The following is a 27,500-nucleotide window of genomic DNA, read 5'->3' as shown; positions in this document are numbered from 1 at the left end:
TCAGGTGAGGGAGGCCCTGTTGTGGGTCAGGTGGAGGAGGTCCTGTTGTGGGTCAGGTGAAGGAGGTCCTGTTGTGGGTCAGGTGACGGAGGTCCTGTTGTGGGTCAGGTGAGGGAGGTCCTGTTGTGGGTCAGGTGAGGGAGGCCCTGTTGTGGGTCAGGTGAGGGAGGTCCTGTTGTGGGTCAGGTGAGGGAGGTCCTGTTGTGGGTCAGGTGAGGGAGGTCCTGTTGTGGGTCAGGTGAGGGAGGTCCTGTTGTGGGTCAGGTGAGGGTCCTGTTGTGGGTCAGGTGAGGGTCCTGTTGTGGGTCAGGTGGAGGCCCTGTTGTGTGTCAGGTGAGGGAGGTCCTGTTGTGGGTCAGGTGAGGGAGGTCCTGTTGTGGGTCAGGTGAAGGAGGTCCTGTTGTGGGTCAGGTGAGGGAGGTCCTGTTGTGGGTCAGGTGAGGGAGGTCCTGTTGTGGGTCAGGTGGAGGCCCTGTTGTGGGTCAGGTGAATGAGATCCTGTTGTGGGTCAGGTGGAGGCCCCGTTGTGGGTCAGGTGAGGGAGGCCCCGTTGTGGGTCAGGTGAGGGAGGCCCTGTTGTGGGTCAGGTGAACGAGGTCCTGTTGTGGGTCAGGTGAGGGAGGCCCTGTTGTGGGTCAGGTGAGGGAGGCCCTGTTGTGGGTCAGGTGGAGGAGGTCCTGTTGTGGGTCAGGTGGAGGAGGTCCTGTTGTGGGTCAGGTGGAGGCCCTGTTGTGGGTCAGGTGAGGGAGGCCCTGTTGTGGGTCAGGTGAGGGAGGCCCTGTTGTGGGTCAGGTGGAGGAGGTCCTGTTGTGGGTCAGGTAAAGGAGGTCCTGTTGTGGGTCAGGTGACGGAGGTCCTGTTGTGGGTCAGGTGAGGGAGGTCCTGTTGTGGGTCAGGTGAGGGAGGTCCTGTTGTGGGTCAGGTGAGGGAGGTCCTGTTGTGGGTCAGGTGAGGGTCCTGTTGTGGGTCAGGTGAGGGTCCTGTTGTGGGTCAGGTGGAGGCCCTGTTGTGGGTCAGGTGAGGGAGGTCCTGTTGTGGGTCAGGTGAGGGAGGTCCTGTTGTGGGTCAGGTGGAGGCCCTGTTGTGGGTCAGGTGGAGGAGGTCCTGTTGTGGGTCAGGTGAGGGAGGTCCTGTTGTGGGTCAGGTGAGGGAGGTCCTGTTGTGGGTCAGGTGAGGGAGGTCCTGTTGCGGGTCAGGTGGAGGCCCTGTTGTGGGTCAGGTGGAGGCCCTGTTGTGGGTCAGGTGGAGGCCCTGTTGTGGGTCAGGTGGAGGCCCTGTTGTGGGTCAGGTGAGGGAGGTCCTGTTGTGGGTCAGGTGAGGGTCCTGTTGTGGGTCAGGTGAGGGTCCTGTTGTGGGTCAGGTGAGGGAGGTCCTGTTGTGGGTCAGGTGGAGGCCCTGTTGTGGGTCAGGTGGAGGCCCTGTTGTGGGTCAGGTGAGGGAGGTCCTGTTGTGGGTCAGGTAAGGGAGGTCCTGTTGTGGGTCAGGTAAGGGAGGTCCTGTTGTGGGTCAGGTGGAGGCCCTGTTGTGGGTCAGGTGGAGGAGGTCCTGTTGTGGGTCAGGTGAAGGAGGTCCTGTTGTGGGTCAGGTGAGGGAGGTCCTGTTGTGGGTCAGGTGAGGGAGGCCCTGTTGTGGGTCAGGTGAGGGAGGTCCTGTTGTGGGTCAGGTGGAGGCCCTGTTGTGGGTCAGGTGAGGGAGGCCCTGTTGTGGGTCAGGTGAAGGAGGTCCTGTTGTGGGTCAGGTGGAGGCCCTGTTGTGGGTCAGGTGAGGGAGGTCCTGTTGTGGGTCAGGTGAGGGAGGTCCTGTTGTGGGTCAGGTGAGGGTCCTGTTGTGGGTCAGGTGGAGGTCCTGTTGTGGGTCAGGTGAGGGAGGTCCTGTTGTGGGTCAGGTGAGGGTCCTGTTGTGGGTCAGGTGAAGGTCCTGTTGTGGGTCAGGTGGAGGCCCTGTTGTGGTTCAGGTGAAGGTCCTGTTGTGGGTCAGCTGAAGGAGGTCCTGTTGTGGGTCAGGTGGAGGCCCTGTTGTGGGTCAGGTGGAGGCCCTGTTGTGGGTCAGGTGGAGGCCCTGTTGTGGGTCAGGTGAAGGTCCTGTTGTGGGTCAGCTGAAGGAGGTCCTGTTGTGGGTCAGGTGGAGGCCCTGTTGTGGGTCAGGTGGAGGCCCTGTTGTGGGTCAGGTGGAGGAGGCCCTGTTGTGGGTCAGGTGAGGGTCCTGTTGTGGGTCAGGTGAAGGTCCTGTTGTGGGTCAGGTGGAGGCCCTGTTGTGGGTCAGGTGAAGGTCCTGTTGTGGGTCAGCTGAAGGAGGTCCTGTTGTGGGTCAGGTGGAGGCCCTGTTGTGGGTCAGGTGGAGGCCCTGTTGTGGGTCAGGTGGAGGAGGCCCTGTTGTGGGTCAGGTGAGGGAGGTCCTGTTGTGGGTCAGGTGAAGGAGGTCCTGTTGTGGGTCAGCTGAAGGAGGCCCTTTTGTGGGTCAGGTGGAGGCCCTGTTGTGGGTCAGGTGAGGGAGGCCCTGTTGTGGGTCAGGTGGAGGTCCTGTTGTGGGTCAGGTAAGGGAGGTCCTGTTGTGGGTCAGGTGGAGGCCCTGTTGTGGGTCAGGTGGAGGCCCTGTTGTGGGTCAGGTGAGGGAGGTCCTGTTGTGGGTCAGGTGGAGGTCCTGTTGTGGGTCAGAAAACACACAAACTCTTATCCTATTTATCGCGCCTCCCTGTCCCTCTCTCTCCTTCCTCTTTCTTTCTTCATCCCTTTCTTCTCTCTGTGTGTTAGGCCATGGAGGCCCACCTGTCAGAGGAAGAGGACTCTCGTCAGAAGCTGCAGCTGGAGAAGGTGACTGTTGAGGGGAAGGTCAAGAAACTGGAGGAGGACGTTGTCATCATGGAGGACCAGAATAACAAACTACTCAAGGTATATTGTTCTCCACCCCCTGTCTCAATAAACCCCATTCACCCACCCACCCATCAACCCATCCACCCACCCACCCACCCACCCATCCATCCACCCATCCATCCACCCACCCACCCACCCATCCATCCACCCATCCATCCACCCACCCACCCACCGATCTTCCTCCTTGCTCTCCTGTTCCTCAGCAACGTGAGCTGTTGAAGAAACATGTAGCACTCAGTCCCTGACCCCTCACCTCTGACCTCTGATTAACCTTACTCCCTGCTGTGTGTTGTTCTTCAGGAGCCTAAGCTGTTGGAGGAGAGAGTAGTACAGTCCCTGACCCCTCACCTCTGAACCCTGACCTTTCTCTCTTTTATCCGTTGTTCTTCAGGAGCGTAAACTGTTGGAGGAGAGAATAGCACAGTCCCTGACCCCTCACCTCTGAACCCTGACCTTTCTCTCTTTTATCCGTTGTTCTTCAGGAGCGTAAACTGTTGGAGGAGAGAATAGCACAGTCCCTGACCCCTCACCTCTGAACCCTGACCTTTCTCTCTTTTATCCGTTGTTCTTCAGGAGCGTAAACTGTTGGAGGAGAGAATAGCACAGTCCCTGACCCCTCACCTCTGAACCCTGACCTCTCTTTTATCCGTCGTTCTTCAGGAGCGTAAACTGTTGGAGGAGAGAATAGCAGACTCCAGCTCTAACCTGGCTGAGGAAGAGGAGAAGTCTAAGAACCTGGCCAAGCTGAAGAACAAACACGAGTCTATGATCTCAGACCTGGAGGGTGAGTTACTCACCTCTGACCTCCAACCCCTGACCCCTCACCCCTGGCATCAATCAGTCAGTCAGTCAGTAATCAGTCAATTAGGGTCTTTCATCTAGACCTTAATTGGTTGAATCTGATGTGTTAGGACTGGGATAAAGCTGAACACAGCTTACACACTCTCCAAGAAGGCATCAGTCTACCTCTGCTATAGATGATGACGATTCCTTTCCCTCTTCCTCCTCCTCTCCCTCTTCCTCCTCCTCTTCCTCAGTGCGTATGAAGAAGGAGGAGAAGGGCAGGCAGGATGTGGAGAAGGCCAAGAGGAAGCTGGAGACGGAGCTGGCTGATCTCCAGGAGCAGCTGGCCGACCTGCAGGCCCAGATAGACGAGCTCAGAGCACAGCTCGCCGCCAAGGAGGAGGAGCTACTGGCCACACAGGCCAGGTAATCAATCCCAGATCATCAGTGATGAACTATCTTCAATCAGTAGCTTTATTATCCAGGAACATATAAACACACTTGACAAAGAGTTAAAGAGTTGAGAGAGACTGTACGTTGACAATCTTAACCATTATTAGGCGCATCTACACACATAAAATAGCTATTATTTCTCATGCCCTAAATCTCTCTCTCTCTGTCAGGTTGGAGGAGGAGTCTGCCGGATGTGTTGCGGCGGTGCGTCGTGTCAGGGAGCTGGAGGGGCTGTTAGGTGAGATCCATATCAAGGGAGGGTGTCCCAAAAGACACCCGCAAGGGTCAAAAGTAGCAGGTTGGCGTTGATTGGGATGAGTCTCGTCCTTGAGGCAGACCTGAGCGTTGATTGGGATGAGTCTCGTCCTTGAGGCAGACCTGAGCGTTGATTGGGATGAGTCTCGTCCTTGAGGCAGACCTGAGCGTTGATTGGGATGAGTCTCGTCCTTGAGGCAGAACTGAACGTTGATTGGGATGAGTCTCGTCCTTGAGGCAGACCTGAGCGTTGAATGGGATTAGTCTCATCCTTGAGGCAGACCTGAGCGTTGATTGGGATGAGTCTCGTCCTTGAGGCAGACCTGAACGATTATTGGGATGAGTCTCGTCCTTGAGGCAGACCTGAGCGTTGATTAGGATGAGTCTCGTCCTTGAGGCAGACCTGAGCGTTGATTGGGATGAGTCTCGTCCTTGAGGCAGAACTGAGCGTTGATTGGGATGAGTCTCGTCCTTGAGGCAGAACTGAGCGTTGATTGGGATGAGTCTCGTCCTTGAGGCAGAACTGAGCGTTGATTGGGATGAGTCTCGTCCTTGAGGCAGAACTGAGCGTTGATTGGGATGAGTCTCGTCCTTGAGGCAGACCTGAGCGTTGAATGGGATGAGTCTCGTCCTTGAGGCAGACCTGAACGATTATTGGGATGAGTCTCGTCCTTGAGGCAGAACTGAGCGTTGATTGGGATGAGTCTCGTCCTTGAGGCAGACCTGAGCGTTGATTGGGATGAGTCTCGTCCTTGAGGCAGACCTGAACGATTTCTGCTAGATGGGCAAGCTGCAAAGTCTAAATTGTCTATATTGTAAAAATTCCTGAAAACAAAATGAGCTGTTTGTTCTTAATTTAAGGTTAGGCGTCAGGGTTAGCAGTGTGGTTAAGGTTGGGGTTAGCAGTGTGGATAAGGTTAGGGTTAGCAGTGTGGTTAAGGTTAGGGTTAGCAGTGTGGTTAAGGTTAGGGTTAGCAGTGTGGTTAAGGTTAGGGTTAGCAGTGTGGTTAAGGTTAGGGTTGGCAGTGTGGTTAAGGTTAGGGTTAGCAGTGTGGTTAAGGTTAGGGTTAGCAGTGTGGTTAAGGTTAGGGTTAGCAGTGTGGTTAAGGTTAGGGTTAGCAGCGTGGTTAAGGTTAGGGTTAGCAGCGTGGTTAAGGTTAGGGTTAGCAGCGTGGTTAAGGTTAGGGTTAGCAGTGTGGTTAAGGTTAGGGTTAGCAGTATGGTTAAGGTTAGGGTTAGCAGTATGGTTAAGGTTAGGGTTAGCAGTGTGGTTAAGGTTAGGGTTAGCAGTGTGGTTAAGGTTAGGGTTAGCAGTATGGTTAAGGTTAGGGTTAGCAGTGTGGTTAAGGTTAGGGTTAGCAGTGTGGTTAAGGTTAGGGTTAGCAGTGTGGTTAAGGTTAGGGTTAGCAGTGTGGTTAAGGTTAGGGTTAGCAGTGTGGTTAAGGTTAGGGTTAGCAGTATGGTTAAGGTTAGGGTTAGCAGTGTGGTTAAGGTTAGGGTTAGCAGTGTGGTTAAGGTTAGGGATAGCAGTGTGGTTAAGGTTAGGGTTAGCAGTGTGGTTAAGGTTAGGGTTAGCAGTGTGGTTAGGGTTAGGGTTAGCAGTGTGGTTAAGGTTAGGGTTTAAAGTCAGACGTTATGACTTTGTGGCTGTGCCAGCTAGTGACCACTCTGCAGAGCTGCTCCAGAACAAGATTCATGATGGAAAACACTAACCTGCTCAAAGGTAGTGCACTAGATGAGGAATAGGTGTGTGAGAGATCTGGTCATGAGTGTGTGTGTGTGTGTGTGTGTGTGTGTGTGTGTGTCTGCGTGTGATAAATAGGTGAGATCCAGGAGGACCTGGAGTCAGAGGGGGCTGCCAGGAGGAAGGCTGATGCAGCCTGTAGAGACCTGGGGGAGGAGCTGAACGCTCTGAGGTCTGAGCTGGAAGACACTCTGGATACCACCGCCGCTCAGCAGGAGCTACGGTACGCTCACCACCACACCCTGACCATACGCTCACCACCACATCCTGACCATACGGTCACCACCACATCCTGACCATACGGTACGGTCACCACCACATCCTGACCATACGGTCACCACCACATCCTGACCATACGGTCACCACCACATCCTGACCATACGGTACGCTCACCACCACATCCTGACCATACGCTCACCACCACATCCTGACCATACGGTCACCACCACATCCTGACCATACGCTCACCACCACATCCTGACCATACGGTCACCACCACATCCTGACCATACGGTCACCACCACATCCTGACCATACGCTCACCACCACATCCTGACCATACGGTCACCACCACATCCTGACCATACGCTCACCACCACATCCTGACCATACGGTCACCACCACATCCTGACCATACGCTCACCACCACATCCTGACCATACGCTCACCACCACATCCTGACCATACGGTCACCACCACATCCTGACCATACGCTCACCACCACATCCTGACCATACGGTCACCACCACATCCTGACCATACGGTCACCACCACATCCTGACCATACGGTCACCACCACACCCTGACCATACGGTCACCACCACACCCTGACCATACGGTCACCACCACATCCTGACCATACGGTCACCACCACATCCTGACCATACGCTCACCACCACATCCTGACCATACGGTCACCACCACATCCTGACCATACGCTCACCACCACATCCTGACCATACGCTCACCACCACATCCTGACCATACGGTCACCACCACATCCTGACCATACGCTCACCACCACATCCTGACCATACGGTCACCACCACATCCTGACCATACGGTCACCACCACATCCTGACCATACGCTCACCACCACATCCTGACCATATGGTCACCACCACACCCTGACCATACGGTCACCACCACATCCTGACCATACGGTCACCACCACACCCTGACCATACGGTACGCTCACCACCACATCCTGACCATACGGTCACCACCACATCCTGACCATATGGTCACCACCACACCCTGACCATACGGTCACCACCACATCCTGACCATACGGTCACCACCACATCCTGACCATACGGTCACCACCACATCCTGACCATACGGTCACCACCACATCCTGACCATACGGTCACCACCACATCCTGACCATACGCTCACCACCACATCCTGACCATACGCTCACCACCACATCCTGACCATACGGTCACCACCACATCCTGACCATACGGTCACCACCACATCCTGACCATACGGTCACCACCACATCCTGACCATACGGTCACCACCACATCCTGACCATACGGTACGGTCACCACCACACCCTGACCATACGGTACGGTCACCACACCCTGACCATACCATACGGTCACCACCACACCCTGACCATACCATACGGTCACCACCACATCCTGACCATACCATACGGTCACCACCACATCCTGACCATACGGTACGGTCACCACCACATCCTGACCATACGGTCACCACCACATCCTGACCATACGGTCACCACCACATCCTGACCATACGGTACGGTCACCACCACATCCTGACCATACGCTCACCACCACATCCTGACCATACGGTACGGTCACCACCACATCCTGACCATACGGTACGGTCACCACCACATCCTGACCATACGGTCACCACCACATCCTGACCATACGGTACGGTCACCACCACATCCTGACCATACGGTACGGTCACCACCACATCCTGACCATACGGTCACCACCACATCCTGACGGTAAGGTCACCACCACATCCTGACCATACGGTACGGTCACCACCACATCCTGACCATACGGTCACCACCACATCCTGACCATACGGTACGGTCACCACCACACCCTGACCATACGGTACGCTCACCACCACATCCTGACCATACGGTACGGTCACCACCACACCCTGACCATACGCTCACCACCACATCCTGACCATACGGTACGGTCACCACCACATCCTGACCATACGGTACGGTCACCACCACACCCTGACCATACGGTCACCACCACATCCTGACCATACGGTCACCACCACATCCTGACCATACGGTCACCACCACACCCTGACCATACGGTCACCACCACATCCTGACCATACGGTCACCACCACATCCTGACCATACGGTACGGTCACCACCACACCCTGACCATACGGTCACCACCACATCCTGACCATACGGTCACCACCACATCCTGACCATACGCTCACCACCACATCCTGACCATACGGTACGGTCACCACCACATCCTGACCATACGGTACGGTCACCACCACACCCTGACCATACGGTCACCACCACATCCTGACCATACGGTCACCACCACATCCTGACCATACGGTCACCACCACATCCTGACCATACGGTCACCACCACACCCTGACCATACGGTCACCACCACATCCTGACCATACGCTCACCACCACACCCTGACCATACGGTCACCACCACACCCTAACCATACGGTACGGTCACCACCACATCCTGACCATACGGTACGGTCACCACCACACCCTGACCATACGGTCACCACCACATCCTGACCATACGGTCACCACCACATCCTGACCATACGGTCACCACCACATCCTGACCATACGGTCACCACCACATCCTGACCATACGGTCACCACCACACCCTGACCATACGGTCACCACCACATCCTGACCATACGCTCACCACCACACCCTGACCATACGGTCACCACCACACCCTAACCATACGGTCACCACCACATCCTGACCATACGGTCACCACCACATCCTGACCATACGGTACGGTCACCACCACACCCTGACCATACGGTCACCACCACATCCTGACCATACGGTCACCACCACATCCTGACCATACGGTCACCACCACATCCTGACCATACGGTACGGTCACCACCACATCCTGACCATACGGTACGGTCACCGCATCCTGACCATACGGTACGGTCACCACACCCTGACCATACGGTCACCACCACATCCTGACCATACGGTCACCACCACATCCTGACCATACGGTCACCACCACATCCTGACCATACGCTCACCACCACACCCTGACCATACGGTCACCACCACATCCTGACCATACGGTCACCACCACATCCTGACCATACGGTCACCACCACATCCTGACCATACGGTCACCACCACATCCTGACCATACGGTCACCACCACATCCTGACCATACGGTCACCACCACATCCTGACCATACGGTACGGTCACCACCACATCCTGACCATACGGTACGGTCACCACCACATCCTGACCATACGGTCACCACCACATCCTGACCATACGCTCACCACCACATCCTGACCATACGGTACGGTCACCACCACATCCTGACCATACGGTCACCACCACATCCTGACCATACGGTCACCACCACATCCTGACCATACGGTACGGTCACCACCACATCCTGACCATACGGTCACCACCACATCCTGACCATACGGTCACCACCACATCCTGACCATACGCTCACCACCACATCCTGACCATACGGTCACCACCACATCCTGACCATACGGTCACCACCACATCCTGACCATACGGTCTGTTTGACCTCTAGTGACCGTCTAGAGGACACCACATCCTGACCATACGGTCTGTTTGACCTCTAGTGACCGTTTAGAGGACACCACATCCTGACCATACGGTCTCAGTTTGACCTCTAGTGACCATACGGTCTCAGTTTGACCTCTAGTGACCATACGGTCTCAGTTTGACCTCTAGTGACCATCTAGAGGACACCACATCCTGACCATACGGTCTCAGTTTGACCTCTAGTGACCATACGGTCTCAGTTTGACCTTTAGTGACCATCTAGAGGACACCACATCCTGACCATACGGTCTCAGTTTGACCTCTAGTGACCATACAGTCTCAGTTTGACCTCTAGTGACCATCTAGAGGACACCACATCCTGACCATACGGTCTCAGTTTGACCTCTAGTGACCATTTAGAGGACACCACATCCTGACCATACGGTCTCAGTTTGACCTCTAGTGACCATACGGTCTCAGTTTGACCTCTAGTGACCATACGGTCTCAGTTTGACCTCTAGTGACCATCTAGAGGACACCACATCCTGACCATACGGTCTCAGTTTGACCTCTAGTGACCGTCTAGAGGACACCACATCCTGACCATACGGTCTCAGTTTGACCTCTAGTGACCATACGGTCTCAGTTTGACCTCTAGTGACCGTCTAGAGGACACCACATGCTGACCATACGGTCTCAGTTTGACCTCTAGTGACCGTACGGTCTCAGTTTGATCTCTAGTGACCATACGGTCTCAGTTTGACCTCTAGTGACCGTCTAGAGGACACCACATGCTGACCATACGGTCTCAGTTTGACCTCTAGTGACCGTACGGTCTCAGTTTGACCTCTAGTGACCATACGGTGTCAGTTTGACCGTCTAGAGGACCCACTGGACACCACATCCTGACCATACGGTGTCAGTTTGACCGTCTAGAGGACCCACTGGACACCACACCCTGACCATACGGTGTCAGTTTGACCGTCTAGAGGACCCACTGGACACCACACCCTGACCATACGGTGTCAGTTTGACCGTCTAGAGGACCCACTGGACACCACACCCTGACCATACGGTGTCAGTTTGACCGTCTAGAGGATACCACATCCTGACCATACGGTGTCAGTTTGACCGTCTAGAGGACCCACTGGACATCACACCCTGACCATACGGTGTCAGTTTGACCTCTAGTGACCATACGGTGTCAGTTTGACCTCTAGTGACCATACGGTGTCAGTTTGACCTCTAGTGACCATACGGTGTCAGTTTGACCTCTAGTGACCATACGGTGTCAGTTTGACCTCTAGTGACCATACGTTGTCAGTTTGACCTCTAGTGACCATACGGTGTCAGTTTGACCTCTAGTGACCATACGGTGTCAGTTTGATCTCTAGTGACCATACGGTGTCAGTTTGACCTCTAGTGACCACACGGTGTCAGTTTGACCTCTAGTGACCACACGGTGTCAGTTTGACCTCTAGTGACCACACGGTGTCAGTTTGACCTCTAGTGACCACACGGTGTCAGTTTGACCTCTAGTGACCACACGGTCTCAGTTTGACCTCTAGTGACCATACGGTCTCAGTTTGACCTCTAGTGACCACACGGTGTCAGTTTGACCGTCTAGAGGACCCACTGGACACCACACCCTGACCATACGGTGTCAGTTTGACCGTCTAGAGGACCCACTGGACACCACACCCTGACCATACGGTGTCAGTTTGACCGTCTAGAGGACCCACTGGACACCACATCCTGACCATACGGTGTCAGTTTGACCGTCTAGAGGACCCACTGGACACCACATCCTGACCATACGGTGTCAGTTTGACCGTCTAGAGGACCCACTGGACACCACACCCTGACCATACGGTGTCAGTTTGACCGTCTAGAGGATACCATATCCTGACCATACGGTGTCAGTTTGACCGTCTAGAGGACCCACTGGACACCACCGCTGCACAGCAGGAACTACGGTACGGTTCCAATTGGGACACACACTGATGGTTGCTGTGTGTTGTGTTGTCCAGGGCGAAGCGAGAGCAGGAGGTAGCCATGTTGAAGAAGGTGATGGAGGAGGAAGGGAGGAACCATGAAGCTCAGGTTCAGGAGATGAGACAGAAACACACACAGACTGTTGAGGAACTGTCTGAACAACTGGAGCAGGCCAAGAGGGTAACACATAGACACACATGCACACACATACACATGACCATAGCACACACACACATGCACACACACATGCACACACACATACACACATATGGACAAAGTAAACACACTCCCTCACACCCTCCCTCCTCTCCCCCACTCCCTCCCTCCTCTCCCCCACTCCCTCCCCCCCACTCCCTCACATCTCTCCCCAGGTGCGAGCCAGTCTGGAGAAGGCTAAGCAGGGATTGGAGAAGGAGTCATCTGACCTTAGCGCAGACCTCCACTCATTGGCCAACGCCAAGCAGGAAGTGGAGCACAAGAGGAAGAAGATCGAAGGTCAGCTCTCAGACTTGCAGTCGCGCTACAACGACAGCGAGAGACAGAGGGGGGAGCTGGGAGAACGAGTCTCTAAGTTGACCGTGAGTAGCGTACACTGGCTACAGATGTAGGATCTTAATTTGAACCAGTTTGCTACAGCAGGAAAATAATCCTGCAGCAACAGGACATTTGGATTATTATGTGGATTGTAATTCATGGACATTTTAGTAGGGGTTGATACATTTTTCGTAAGGGAAAATCAAGTCTGAAACTCCAAAGTGGAAATTAGTTAAACTTTTCAAACCTCAAATACACTACACGTTTTCAGAAAATGTATCCTGCAACAGGGTGATCAAATGAAGACCCTACATCTGTACAATCACAAGTCAGATGAAAATAATACAAGTCACAAACTTTTAAAACCTGAAACACGAGCAGGGGATTGTCCTAGTACAACTGTCATCTATTTATTGGTGACACATCTGAGAACACTAACAACAACCCAGAAATACAACAGTCATTGAACACTATAGCGTCTGAGACCATATTGTGGTTGGTGTGTTGGTGTGTTTTATTTACATGATGACAGACATCATCATTTATTATTTCATGTTTGTGACAACCTGCTACTCTTTTCTCCCATCCCCTTCTTCTCTCATCCCCTTCTTCTCTCATCCCTGTGTTCCAGTCCGAGTTGGACAGTGTGAGCGGTCTGCTGAATGAGGTGGAGGGGAAGAACATTAAACTGAGTAAAGACCTGGGCAGTCTGGGGTCCCAGCTACAGGACGCTCAGGTGAGACTCAGACCTTACAGGACTCTCAGGTGAGACTCAGACCTTACAGGACTCTCAGGTGAGACTCAGACCTTACAGGACTCTCAGGTGAGACTCAGACCTTACAAGACTCTCAGGTGAGACTCAGACCTTACAGGACTCTCAGGTGAGACTCAGACCTTACAGGACTCTCAGGTGAGACTCAGACCTTACAGGACTCTCAGGTGAGACTCAGACCTTACAGGACTCTCAGGTGAGACTCAGACCTTACAGGACTCTCAGGTGAGACTCAGACCTTACAGGACTCTCAGGTGAGACTCAGACCTTACAGGACTCTCAGGTGAGACTCAGACCTTACAGGACTCTCAGGTGAGACTCAGACCTTACAGGACTCTCAGGTGAGACTCAGACCTTACAGGACTCTCAGGTGAGACTCAGACCTTACAGGACTCTCAGGTGAGACTCAGACCTTACAGGACTCTCAGGTGAGACTCAGACCTTACAGGACTCTCAGGTGAGACTCAGACCTTACAGGACTCTCAGGTGAGACTCAGACCTTACAGGACTCTCAGGTGAGACTCAGACCTTACAGGACTCTCAGGTGAGACTCAGACCTTACAGGACTCTCAGGTGAGACTCAGACCTTACAGGACTCTCAGGTGAGACTCAGACCTTACAGGACTCTCAGGTGAGACTCAGACCTTACAGGACTCTCAGGTGAGACTCAGACCTTACAGGACTCTCAGGTGAGACTCAGACCTTACAGGACTCTCAGGTGAGACTCAGACCTTACAGGACTCTCAGGTGAGACTCAGACCTTACAGGACTCTCAGGTGAGACTCAGACCTTACAGGACTCTCAGGTGAGACTCAGACCTTACAGGACTCTCAGGTGAGACTCAGACCTTACAGGACTCTCAGGTGAGACTCAGACCTTACAGGACTCTCAGGTGAGACTCAGACCTTACAGGACTCTCAGGTGAGATTCAGACCTACAGGACTCTCAGGTGAGACTCAGACCTTACAGGACTCTCAGGTGAGACTCAGACCTTACAGGACTCTCAGGCGAGACTCAGACCTTACAGGACTCTCAGGCGAGACTCAGACCTTACAGGACTCTCAGGTGAGACTCAGACCTTACAGGACTCTCAGGTGAGACTCAGACCTTACAGGACTCTCAGGTGAGACTCAGACCTTACAGGACTCTCAGGTGAGACTCAGACCTTACAGGACTCTCAGGTGAGACTCAGACCTTACAGGACTCTCAGGTGAGACTCAGACCTTACAGGACTCTCAGGTGAGACTCAGACCTTACAGGACTCTCAGGTGAGACTCAGACCTTACAGGACTCTCAGGTGAGACTCAGACCTTACAGGACTCTCAGGTGAGACTCAGACCTTACAGGACTCTCAGGTGAGACTCAGACCTTACAGGACTCTCAGGTGAGACTCAGACCTTACAGGACTCTCAGGTGAGACTCAGACCTTACAGGACTCTCAGGTGAGATTCAGACCTACAGGACTCTCAGGTGAGACTCAGACCTACAGGACTCTCAGGTGAGACTCAGACCTACAGGACTCTCAGGTGAGACTCAGACTGACAGAACTCTGGGGTCCCAGCTACAGGACTCTCAGGTGAGACTCAGACCTACAGGACTCTCAGGTGAGACTCAGACTGAATAGATATAGGATGTCCAGCTGACAGGGAAACCTCCTCAGAGTGATAGATTAACAGAGTTTTGTCCCCCTGTTTAATAGTTCCCTTTTTAAGTCATGTTTGTTAGGACCTTTGAGGCTAAAGTGAACTAGAACACACTACCACAACCTGTTCATGTTTATCTGTTTCCCTCTCTCCCCCTCTCTCCCTCTCTCTCCCCTCCTCTCCCCTCCTCTCTCCCCCCCCCTCCTCTCTCTCTTCCTCTCTCCCCTTCCCTCCTCTCCCCCCTCCTCCCCTCCTCTCCTCTCCTCTCCTCTCTCCCCTCCCCTCCTCTCTCCCCTCCCCCCTCTAGGAGTTGTTGGCAGAGGAGACTCATCAGAAGCTGAACCTGTCAGGTCGTCTACGCCAGACGGAGGAAGACAGGAACAACCTTCTAGAACAGCTGGAGGAAGAGACAGAGGCCAAGAGAGGAGTGGAGAGACAGGCCTCCAGCCTCAACATGCAGGTCAGTGGAGAGAGAGAGGGGGGGGGGTCAGGTCAGTACTGTTACAGAGAGAGAGAGAGAGAGAGAGAGGGGTCAGGTCAGTAGTGTTACAGAGAGAGAGGGGTCAGGTCAGTACTGTTACAGAGAGAGAGAGGGGTCAGGTCAGTACTGTTACAGAGAGAGAGGGGTCAGGTCAGTAGTGTTACAGAGAGCGAGAGGGGGGGTCAGGTCAGTACTGTTACAGAGAGAGAGAGGGGTCAGGTCAGTACTGTTACAGAGAGGGGGGTCAGGTCAGTACTGTTACAGAGAGAGAGAGAGAGGGGTCAGGTCAGTAGTGTTACAGAGAGAGAGAGAGAGGGGTCAGGTCAGTACTGTTACAGAGAGAGAGAGAGGGGTCAGGTCAGTACTGTTACAGAGAGAGAGAGAGAGAGAGAGGGGTCAGGTCAGTACCGTTACAGAGAGAGAGAGAGAGAGGGGTCAGGTCAGTACTGTTACAGAGAGAGAGGGGTCAGGTCAGTAGTGTTACAGAGAGAGAGAGAGGGGTCAGGTCAGTACTGTTACAGAGAGAGAGAGAGGGGTCAGGTCAGTACTGTTACAGAGAGAGAGAGAGGGGTCAGGTCAGTACCGTTACAGAGAGAGAGAGAGAGGGGTCAGGTCAGTACTGTTACAGAGAGAGAGAGGGGTCAGGTCAGTACTGTTACAGAGAGAGAGAGAGGGGTCAGGTCAGTACTGTTACAGAGAGAGAGAGAGAGGGGTCAGGTCAGTACCGTTACAGAGAGAGAGAGAGAGGGGTCAGGTCAGTACCGTTACAGAGAGAGAGAGAGAGGGGTCAGGTCAGTACCGTTACAGAGAGAGAGAGAGGGGTCAGGTCAGTACTGTTACAGAGAGAGAGAGAGAGGGGTCAGGTTAGTACTGTTACAGAGAGAGAGGTCAGGTCAGTACTGTTACAGAGAGAGAGGTCAGGTCAGTACTGTTACAGAGAGAGAGAGAGAGAGGGGTCAGGTCAGTACTGTTACAGAGAGAGAGAGAGAGAGAGGGGTCAGGTCAGTACTGTTACAGAGAGAGAGAGAGAGGGGTCAGGTCAGTACCGTTACAGAGAGAGAGAGAGGTCAGGTCAGTACTGTTACAGAGAGAGAGAGAGAGGGGTCAGGTCAGTACCGTTACAGAGAGAGAGAGAGAGGGGTCAGGTCAGTAGTGTTACAGAGAGAGAGAGAGGGGTCAGGTCAGTACTGTTACAGAGAGAGAGAGAGAGGTCAGGTCAGTAGTGTTACAGAGAGAGAGAGAGAGGTCAGGTCCGTACTGTTACAGAGAGAGAGAGAGAGAGGGGTCAGGTCAGTACTGTTACAGAGAGAGAGAGAGAGGGGTCAGGTCAGTACTGTTACAGAGAGAGAGAGAGGGGTCAGGTCAGTAGTGTTACAGAGAGAGAGAGAGAGGGGTCAGGTCAGTACCGTTACAGAGAGAGAGAGAGGGGTCAGGTCAGTACTGTTACAGAGAGAGAGGGGTCAGGTCAGTACTGTTACAGAGAGAGAGAGAGGGGTCAGGTCAGTAGTGTTACAGAGAGAGAGAGAGAGGGGTCAGGTCAGTAGTGTTACAGAGAGAGAGAGAGGGGTCAGGTCAGTACTGTTACAGAGAGAGAGAGAGGGGTCAGGTCAGTACTGTTACAGAGAGAGAGGGGTCAGGTCAGTACTGTTACAGAGAGAGAGAGAGAGGGGTCAGGTCAGTACTGTTACAGAGAGAGAGAGAGAGGGGTCAGGTCAGTACTGTTACAGAGAGAGAGAGAGAGGGGTCAGGTCAGTACTGTTACAGAGAGAGAGGGGTCAGGTCAGTACTGTTACAGAGAGAGAGAGAGAGGGGTCAGGTCAGTACTGTTACAGAGAGAGAGAGAGGTCAGGTCAGTACTGTTACAGAGAGAGAGAGAGAGGGGTCAGGTCAGTACTGTTACAGAGAGAGAGAGAGAGGGGTCAGGTCAGTACTGTTACAGAGAGAGATAGAGAGAGAGGGGTCAGGTCAGTACCGTTACAGAGAGAGAGAGGGAGGGGTCAGGTCAGTACTGTTACAGAGAGAGAGAGGGAGGGGTCAGGTCAGTAGTGTTACAGAGAGAGAGAGAGAGGGGTCAGGTCAGTACTGTTACAGAGAGAGAGAGAGGGGTCAGGTCAGTACTGTTACAGAGAGAGAGAGAGGGGTCAGGTCAGTACTGTTACAGAGAGGGGTCAGGTCAGTACTGTTACAGAGAGAGAGAGGGGTCAGGTCAGTACTGTTACAGAGAGAGAGGGGTCAGGTCAGTACTGTTACAGAAAGAGAATATAGAGTTTGACCTTTGACCCTTTCTCTCTCTTCAGCTGTCTGACTGTAAGAAAGGTCTGGATGAGCAGCAGGGGACAGTGGAACTCCTGGAGGAGGGGAAGAAACGCCTGCAGAGAGACCTGGAGGCTGCCAACTCACAGTACGACAATTAGACATATATGATACATATACTGTATATAATAGTTATAAATATATTTAGAATAAAACATATGTAGGATCTTAATTTGATCACTTAATTTGTTGCTGAGAATTTTCCTGCACAGCAGGATCTTCGTGATTTAAATAAATTAACTGAAAATATAACCGTGTTGGTGCAGGTTAACAGAATTGCACTTTTTGGGGGGATAACTAATAGCAACATTATGGGCTTTAAACGTTCAAATCCTGTTGCTGCAGGATTATTTTGCTGCGACAATACTGGTCAAATGAAGATCCTGCATCTGTATAGACATACTGTATATAATATATATAACTAACCGTATGTAACTATATGTTACTCCTCCGTGGTGTGTTGATAGGTATGAGGAGAAGGTGTGTGCCTATGATAAACTGGAGAAGAACAGGATCAGACTACAGCAGGAACTGGAGGACATTCTGATGGACCTGGACAACCAGAGAACCTTGGTCTCCAACCTGGAGAAGAAACAGAGGAAGTTTGACCAGGTTAGTAGTCAATTCAACTCAATTCAATTTAACTTCATTCAACTTCGTTAAACTCAATCAATTCAACTCAGTTCAATTCAATTCAACTCAGTTCAATTCAATTCAACTCATTTGAACTTCATTAATCCCCTCAGGGGCAATTAAGAAAGGGAAGTCAGTAACAACAAGTATGATAATCAACACAACACCCTCCACACAACAGATATCATTTCTTAGCCTGGTCCCGTATCTGTTTGTGCTGTCTTGCCAACCTTTAACAGCTATTATCTTTGCATCCACCTGTGAAAATCTGTTATTTTCTCACCTCCTCCCTCCCTCCCTCTCTCCCTCCCACCTCCCCCCTCTCCTCCTTCCCTCCCACCTCTCCTCCCTCCCCTCCACCTACCTCTCCCCCTCCCTCCCACCTCTCCTCCCCTCCCTCCCTCTCTCCCACCTCTCCTCCCTCCCTCTCTCCCACCTCTCCCCCCTCACCTCCCTCCCACCTACCTCTCCCCCCTCCCTCCCACCTCTCCCCCCCTCTCCTCCTTCCCTCCCACCTCTCCTCCCTCCCCTCCACCTACCTCTCCCCCTCCCTCCCACCTCTCCTCCCCTCCCTCCCTCTCTCCCACCTCTCCTCCCTCCCTCTCTCCCACCTCTCCCCCCTCACCTCCCTCCCACCTACCTCTCCCCCCTCCCTCCCACCTCTCCCCCCCTCTCCCAGATGCTAGCAGAGGAGCGTTCCATCTCCGGTAAGTATGCTGAGGAGCGTGACCGAGCGGAGGCGGAGGCCAGAGAGAAGGAGACGCGGGCGCTGGCTCTGGGGAGAGCCTTGGAGGAGATGCAGGGCTCCCTGGAGGAGCAGGAGAGAAGCAACAAGGCCCTCAGGGCAGAGATGGAGGACCTGGTCAGCTCCAAGGACGATGTCGGGAAGAACGTGAGTGTGTTTGTATCACTCTCGCTCTCTTCATCTTTCACTCTCTCTGTCTCTCTCTGTCTCTCTCTGTCTCTCTCCCTCCCTCCCTCCCTCTCTCCCTCTCTCCCTCTCTCCCTCTCCCCCTCTCTCCCCCTCTCCCTCCCTCTCTTGCCCCCATTGTCAGGTTGATTGTGACTGATTGTGTTGTGGGTTGGCCAGGTCCATGAGTTGGAGAAGGCGAAGCGAGGTCTGGAAGCGGTGTTGGAGGAGATGCGGACCCAGATGGAGGAGCTGGAGGATGAGCTGCAGGTCGCAGAGGATGCTAAGCTACGTCTGGAGGTCAACACGCAGGCCATGAAGACACAGCATGACAGAGACCTGCAGGGACGAGACGAACAGGGGGAGGAGAGGAGGAGACAACTACTGAAACAGGTAGGAGACAGGGAGGAGAGGAGGAGACAACTACTGAAACAGGTAGGAGACAGGGGAGGAGAGGAGGAGACAACTACTGAAACAGGTAGGAGACAGGGGAGGAGAGGAGGAGACAACTACTGAAACAGGTAGGAGACAGGGGAGGAGAGGAGGAGACAACTACTGAAACAGGTAGGAGACAGGGGAGGAGAGGAGGAGACAACTACTGAAACAGGTAGGAGACAGGGGAGGAGAGGAGGAGACAACTACTGAAACAGGTAGGAGACAGGGAGGAGAGGAGGAGACAACTACTGAAACAGGTAGGAGACAGGGAGGAGAGGAGGAGACAACTACTGAAACAGGTAGGAGACAACTACTGAAACAGGTAGGATACAGGGAGGAAAGGAGGAGACAACTACTGAAACAGGTAGGAGACAGGGGAGGAGAGGAGGAGACAACTACTGAAACAGGTAGGAGACAGGGAGGAGAGGAGGAGACAACTACTGAAACAGGTAGGAGACAGGGGAGGAGAGGAGGAGACAACTACTGAAACAGGTAGGATACAGGGAGGAAAGGAGGAGACAACTACTGAAACAGGTAGGAGACAGGGGAGGAGAGGAGGAGACAACTACTGAAACAGGTAGGAGACAGGGAGGAGAGGAGGAGACAGGGGGAGGAGAGGAGGAGACAGGGAGAAGAGGAGGAGACAGCTACTGAAACAGGTAGGAGACAGGGAGGAGAGGAGGAGACAACTACTGAAACAGGTAGGAGACAGGGAGGAGAGGAGGAGACAACTACTGAAACAGGTAGGAGACAGGGAGGAGAGGAGGAGACAGCTACTGAAACAGGTAGGAGACAGGGAGGAGGGGAGGAGACAACTACTGAAACAGGTAGGAGACAGGGAGGAGAGGAGGAGACAACTACTGAAACAGGTAGGAGACAGGGAGGAGAGGAGGAGACAACTACTGAAACAGGTAGGAGACGGGGAGGAGAGGAGGAGACAGGGGGAGGAGAGGAGGAGACAGGGAGAAGAGGAGGAGACAGCTACTGAAACAGGTAGGAGACAGGGAGGAGAGGAGGAGACAGCTACTGAAACAGGTAGGAGACAGGGAGGAGAGGAGGAGACAGCTACTGAAACAGGTAGGAGACAGGGAGGAGGGGAGGAGACAACTACTGAAACAGGTAGGAGACAGGGAGGAGGGGAGGAGACAACTACTGAAACAGGTAGGAGACAGGGAGGAGGGGAGGAGACAACTACTGAAACAGGTAGGAGACAGGGAGGAGAGGAGGAGACAACTACTGAAACAGGTAGGAGACGGGGAGGAGAGGAGGAGACAGCTACTGAAACAGGTAGGAGACAGGGAGGAGAGGAGGAGACAGGGGGAGGAGAGGAGGAGACAGGGAGAAGAGGAGGAGACAGCTACTGAAACAGGTAGGAGACAGGGAGGAGAGGAGGAGACAGCTACTGAAACAGGTAGGAGACAGGGAGGAGAGGAGGAGACAGCTACTGAAACAGGTAGGAGACAGGGAGGAGGGGAGGAGACAACTACTGAAACAGGTAGGAGACAGGGAGGAGAGGAGGAGACAACTACTGAAACAGGTAGGAGACAGGGGAGGAGAGGAGGAGACAACTACTGAAACAGGTAGGAGACAGGGAGGAGAGGAGGAGACAACTACTGAAACAGGTAGGAGACAGGGAGGAGAGGAGGAGACAACTACTGAAACAGGTAGGAGACGGGGAGGAGAGGAGGAGACAACTACTGAAACAGGTAGGAGACAGGGAGGAGAGGAGGAGACAGGGAGGAGAGGAGGAGACAACTACTGAAACAGGTAGGAGACGAGGAGGAGAGGATGAGACAAGGGAGGAGAGGAGGAGACAACTACTGAAACAGGTAGGAGAGGAGGAGACAACTACTGAAACAGGTAGGAGACGGGGAGGAGAGGAGGATACAAGGGGAGGAGAGGAGGAGACAACTACTGAAACAGGTAGGAGACGGGGAGGAGAGGAGGAGACAAGGGAGGAGAGGAGGAGACAACTACTGAAACAGGTAGGACCAGGGGAAGGAGAGGAGGAGAGAGGGAATATCTATGGAAACAGGTAGGACCAGGGGAAGGAGAGGAGGAGAGGGAGAAACAACTATGGAAACAGGTAGGACCAGAGGAAGGAGAGGAGGAGAGGGGCGTCTGATATCCCTCCTTCTCTCCCGGGGAGTGAGCTGGAGCTGGAGTTGGAGGAGGAGAGGAGGCAGCGTGCGGGAGCGACTGCCCTCTAACTTCACTCTCTTTCTCCTCCTCTCTCCCCCTCCCCTCCCTCCCTCTCCTCCCTCCCTCCCTCTCCTCCAGGTGCGTGAGCTGGAGGGTGAGCTGGAGGAGGAGAGGAGGCAGCGTGCGGGGGCGATAGCAGGGAGGAAGAAGCTGGAAGGAGAGGTGAATGATCTGGAGGACCAGGTGGAAGCCACCAGTAGGGGGCGTGATGAGGCCGTCAAACAGCTACGCAAGATACAGGTCAGTCACACAGACACCACACACCTCCTTCCCTCCTCCCCTTTACCTCTTCCCCTCACACCAGTAGGGGGCGTGACGAGGCCGTCAAACAGCAGAGGAAGATACATGTCAGTCACACACCACAGAGGAACAACACTGAAATCCTGGGTGTAGGGGGAAGTTGTATGTAGACTCTGGTCCTGGGTGTAGGGGGAAGTTGTCTGTAGACTCTGATCCTGGGTGTAGGGGGAAGTTGTCTGTAGACTCTGGTCCTGGGTGTAGGGGGAAGTTGTCTGTAGACTCTGGTCCTGGGTGTAGGGAGAAGTTGCCTCTAGACTCTGATCCTGGGTGTAGGGGGAAGTTGTCTGTAGACTCTGGTCCTGGGTGTAAGGGGAAGTTGTCTGTAGACTCTGATCCTGGGTGTAGAGGGAAGTTGTCTGTAGACTCTGATCATGGGTGTAGGGGGAAGTTGTCTGTAGACTCTGGTCCTGGGTGTAAGGGGAAGTTGTCTGTAGACTCTGATCCTGGGTGTAGAGGGAAGTTGTCTGTAGACTCTGATCCTGGGTGTAGGGGGAAGTTGTATGTAGACTCTGATCCTGGGTGTAGGGGGAAGTTGTCTGTAGACTCTGATCCTGGGTGTAGGGGGAAGTTGTCTGTAGACTCTGGTCCTGGGTGTAGGGGGAAGTTGTCGCTAGACGCTGATCATGGGTGTAGGGGGAAGTTGTCTGTAGACTCTGATAATGGGTGTAGAGGGAAGTTGTCTGTAGACTCTGATCCTGGGTGTAGGGGGAAGTTGTCTGTAGACTCTGATCCTGGGTGTAGGGGGAAGTTGCCTGTAGACTCTGATCCTGGGTGTAGGGGGAAGTTGTCTGTAGACTCTGATCCTGGGTGTAGGGGGAAGTTGTCTGTAGACTGATCCTGGGTGTAAGGGGAAGTTGCCTGTAGACTCTGATCCTGGGTGTAAGGGGAAGTTGTCTGTAGACTCTGATCCTGGGTGTAGGGGGAAGTTGTCTGTAGACTCTGATCCTGGGTGTAGGGGGAAGTTGTCTGTAGACTCTGATCCTGGGTCCGTTTAGCATTTCTCCACTAATGACTTCCATTTCCTCCCTCTCCTCCTCCCTCTTCCTCCCCTCCTCCTTCCCCTCTCCTCCTCCCTCTTCCTCCCCTCCTCCTCAGGCCCAGATGAAGGAGCTCCAGAGGGAGGCGGAGGATTCCCGTGCAACCCAGAAGGAGGTACTGTCCTCAGCCAGGGAGTCAGAGAGAAGAGCCAAGACCCTGGAGGCCAGCTTCATGCAGCTACAGGAGGTACAGTCTTCTCTCTCTCCCCCCCCTATCTCCCTCTCTCTCCCCCCCCTATCTCCCTGTCTCTCCCCCCCTATCTCCCTGTCTCTCCCTCTCCCCCCCTATCTCCCTGTCTCTCCCTCTCCCCCCCTATCTCCCTGTCTCTCCCTCTCCCCCCCTATCTCCCTGTCTCTCCCTCCCTATCTCTCTGTCTCTCCCTCTCCCCCCCTCTCTCTCCCTCTGTCTCTTTCTCTCTCAGGACACAGAATATGTTAACATGGGAGAATCTTGCCTTGTGATACACACATCACGAGAAACTTCACTCTGCCTCTCTCCTGTTCTTGTCTCCTAACATACCCCCCCTCTCTCCTCCTCTTCCTCCATGTCTTCGCTCTTTCTCCCCCTGTAGGACTTGGCTGCGGCAGAGAGGGCTCGTAAGCAGGCCGAGACAGAGAGAGATGAGATGTCTGAGGATCTGGCCAGCAACTCTGCGAAGTGAGTGTGTAGGCTACTTTTAAAAGGTCCCGTAGACTGTGTCCCAAATGCCACCCTATTGCCCATTGGTCCATGGTCTAAAGTAGTGCACTATAAAGGAAATAGGATGTAATATGGGACGCAGACCTAATCCCTTTCCTTCATCTGTATTGATGTAGAACAACTGGACACACCTAACCCTTAACCCAAACTTAACCATACCCTAAAACTAACCTTAAACCTTATGCCTAAACCTAACCCTTAACCCAAACTTAACCATACCCTAAAACTAACCTTAACCCTTATGCCTAAACCTAACCCTTATGCCTAAACCTAACCATACCCTAAAACTAACCTTAACCCAAACTTAACCATACCCTAAAACTAACCTTAACCCTTAACTAAACCTAACCCTTAACCCAAACTTAACCATACCCTTAAACTAACCTTAACCCTTATGCCTAAACCTAACCCAAACTTAACCATACCCTTAAACTAACCTTAACCCTTATGCCTAAACCTAACCCTTACCCAAACTTAACCCTTAAACCTAAACCTTAACCCAAACTTAACCCTTAAACCTAAACCTAACCCTTCCCTTTAACCCATTAGTTTCTCCCATTCAATTCAGTGCAGACTATTGACATCTATATTGTGTCTCTGCTCATCTGCTCCTCCTCATCCTCCTCCTCTCCTCCCTCCTCCTCTTACCCTCCCCCTCTTCCTCTCCTCTTCCTCTCCCCTCTTCCTCTCCTCCTCCCTCCTCCTCCTCTCCTCAGGTCTATGATGTCCGATGAGAAGCGTCGTCTGGAGGCTAAGATCAGCCAGTTAGAGGAAGAGCTGGAGGAGGAGCAGGCCAACATGGAGAACCTCAACGACCGCCTCCGGAAGACACAGCAACAGGTAGGAGAGGAGGGGATATACACTAGGTAGTGTGTAGGGGGAGGGGAGTGTGCTTTAGGGGGAGGGGACTATACACTCAGGTAGTGTGTAGGGGGAGGGGAGTGTGCTTTAGGGGGAGGGGACTATACACTAGGTAGTGTGTAGGGGGAGGGGAGTGTGCTTTAGGGGGAGGGGACTATACACTAGGTAGTGTGTAGGGGGAGGGGAGTGTGCTTTAGGGGGAGGGGACTATACACTAGGTAGTGTGTAGGGGGAGGGGAGTGTGCTTTAGGGGGAGGGGACTATACACTAGGTAGTGTGTAGGGGGAGGGGAGTGTGCTTTAGGGGGAGGGGACTATACACTAGGTAGTGTGTAGGGGGAGGGGAGTGTGCTTTAGGGGGAGGGGACTATACACTAGGTAGTGTGTAGGGGGAGGGGAGTGTGCTTTAGGGGGAGGGGACTATACACTAGGTAGTGTGTAGGGGGGAGGGGATATACACTAGGTAGTGTGTAGGGGGGAGGGGATATACACTAGGTAGTGTGTAGGGGGGAGGGGATATACACTAGGTAGTGTGTAAGGGGGAGGGGAGTGTGCTTTAGGGGGAGGGGACTATACACTAGGTAGTGTGTAGGGGGGAGGGGCATGTGCTTTAGGGGGAGGGGAGTATGCACTAGGTAGGGGGGAGGGGAGTGTGCTTTAGGTATGGTTTAGGGGGGAGGGGAGTATGCACTAGGTAGTGTGTAGGGGGGAGGGGAGTGTGCTTTAGGTATGGTTTAGGGGGGAGGGGAGTATGCACTAGGTTGTATACACTAGGTAGTGTGTAGGGGGGAGGGGAGTGTGCTTTAGGTATGGTTTAGGGGGAGGGGAGTATGCACTAGGTTGTATACACTAGGTAGTGTGTAGGGGGGAGGGGAGTGTGCTTTAGGTATGGTTTAGGGGGGAGGGGAGTATGCACTAGGTAGTGTACACTAGGTAGGGTGGAGGGGAGTGTGCTTTAGGTATGGTTTAGGGGGAGGGGAGTATGCACTAGGTAGTGTGTAGGGGGAGGGGAGTGTGCTACAGGTAGGGTTTACGGGGAGGGGTGTATGCACTAGGTAGTGTGAAGGGAGGAGAAGCAGACCAAGAGACACTCAATGACTTCCCTACCTCTTCCCTTTACTGTCTCCCTACCTCTTCCCTTTACCGTCTCCCTACCTCGTCCCTTTACTGTCTCCCTACCCCTTCCCTTTACTGTCTCCCTACCTCTTCCCCTTTACTGTCTCCCTACCCCTTCCCTTTACTGTCTCCCTACCCCTTCCCTTTACTGTCTCCCTACCCCTTCCCTTTACTGTCTCCCTACCCCTTCCCTTTACTGTCTCCCTACCTCTTCCCTTTACTGTCTCCCTACCTCTTCCCTTTACTGTCTCCCTACCTCTTCCCCTTTACTGTCTCCCTACCCCTTCCCTTTACTGTCTCCCTACCCCTTCCCTTTACTGTCTCCCTACCCCTTCCCTTTACTGTCTCCCTACCTCTTCCCTTTACTGTCTCCCTACCCCTTCCCTTTACTGTCTCCCTACCCCTTCCCTTTACTGTCTCCCTACCCCTTCCCTTTACTGTCTCCCTACCTCTTCCCTTTACTGTCTCCCTACCTCTTCCCTTTACTGTCTCCCTACCTCTTCCCTTTACTGTCTCCCTACCTCTTCCCCTTTACTGTCTCCCTACCCCTTCCCTTTACTGTCTCCCTACCCCTTCCCTTTACTGTCTCCCTACCCCTTCCCTTTACTGTCTCCCTACCCCTTCCCGTCTCCCTACCCCTTCCCTTTACTGTCTCCCTACCCCTTCGCGTCTCCCTACCCCTTCCCTTTACTGTCTCCCTACCCCTTCCCTTTACTGTCTCCCTACCCCTTCCCTTTACCGTCTCCCTACCCCTTCCCGTCTCCCTACCCCTTCCCTTTACTGTCTCCCTACCCCTTCCCGTCTCCCTACCCCTTCCCTTTACTGTCTCCCTACCCCTTCCCGTCTCCCTACCCCTTCCCTTTACCGTCTCCCTACCCCTTCCCGTCTCCCTACCCCTTCCCGTCTCCCTACCCCTTCCCTTTACTGTCTCCCTACCCCTTCCCTTTACTGTCTCCCTACCCCTTCCCTTTACTGTCTCCCTACCCCTTCCCTTTACTGTCTCCCTACCCCTTCCCTTTACTGTCTCCCTACCCCTTCCCTTTACTGTCTCCCTACCCCTTCCCGTCTCCCTACCCCTTCCCTTTACTGTCTCCCTACCCCTTCCCTTTACTGTCTCCCTACCCCTTCCCGTCTCCCTACCCCTTCCCTTTACTGTCTCCCTACCCCTTCCCTTTACTGTCTCCCTACCCCTTCCCTTTACCGTCTCCCTACCCCTTCCCGTCTCCCTACCCCTTCCCTTTACTGTCTCCCTACCCCTTCCCGTCTCCCTACCCCTTCCCTTTACTGTCTCCCTACCCCTTCCCGTCTCCCTACCCCTTCCCTTTACCGTCTCCCTACCCCTTCCCGTCTCCCTACCCCTTCCCGTCTCCCTACCCCTTCCCTTTACTGTCTCCCTACCCCTTCCCGTCTCCCTACCCCTTCCCTTTACTGTCTCCCTACCCCTTCCCTTTACTGTCTCCCTACCCCTTCCCGTCTCCCTACCCCTTCCCGTCTCCCTACCCCTTCCCTTTACTGTCTCCCTACCCCTTCCCGTCTCCCTACCCCTTCCCTTTACTGTCTCCCTACCCCTTCCCGTCTCCCTACCCCTTCCCTTTACTGTCTCCCTACCCCTTCCCTTTACTGTCTCCCTACCCCTTCCCGTCTCCCTACCCCTTCCCTTTAC

General features: G+C 53.6%; 1 protein-coding gene across 1 annotated transcript in view; it reads left to right on the top strand.

Moving 5' to 3' along the window:
* The window catches only part of LOC129833053 (myosin-11-like), a 73,756-nt gene that overhangs the window by 33,740 nt on the left and 12,516 nt on the right, over positions 1-27,500 (top strand). Inside the window, exons 25-41 of the mRNA XM_055897307.1 lie at positions 2,751-2,888; positions 3,531-3,654; positions 3,908-4,079; positions 4,277-4,344; positions 6,184-6,328; positions 11,937-12,081; positions 12,273-12,479; positions 13,067-13,171; positions 15,158-15,310; positions 17,629-17,732; positions 18,112-18,256; positions 18,957-19,169; positions 19,368-19,580; positions 21,903-22,064; positions 23,220-23,348; positions 23,734-23,819; positions 24,578-24,701. Of these exons, the coding sequence (XP_055753282.1) occupies positions 2,751-2,888; positions 3,531-3,654; positions 3,908-4,079; positions 4,277-4,344; positions 6,184-6,328; positions 11,937-12,081; positions 12,273-12,479; positions 13,067-13,171; positions 15,158-15,310; positions 17,629-17,732; positions 18,112-18,256; positions 18,957-19,169; positions 19,368-19,580; positions 21,903-22,064; positions 23,220-23,348; positions 23,734-23,819; positions 24,578-24,701 (2,433 nt within the window). The remainder of the gene's footprint in view (positions 1-2,750; positions 2,889-3,530; positions 3,655-3,907; positions 4,080-4,276; positions 4,345-6,183; positions 6,329-11,936; positions 12,082-12,272; positions 12,480-13,066; positions 13,172-15,157; positions 15,311-17,628; positions 17,733-18,111; positions 18,257-18,956; positions 19,170-19,367; positions 19,581-21,902; positions 22,065-23,219; positions 23,349-23,733; positions 23,820-24,577; positions 24,702-27,500) is intronic.

The sequence above is a fragment of the Salvelinus fontinalis genome, chromosome 2 (genome assembly GCF_029448725.1).
Source record: "Salvelinus fontinalis isolate EN_2023a chromosome 2, ASM2944872v1, whole genome shotgun sequence".
In the NCBI taxonomy this organism is placed as follows: domain Eukaryota; kingdom Metazoa; phylum Chordata; class Actinopteri; order Salmoniformes; family Salmonidae; genus Salvelinus; species Salvelinus fontinalis.
Note: the sequence above shows the minus strand (reverse complement) of the source record. Positions and strands in the feature narration are given on the sequence as shown.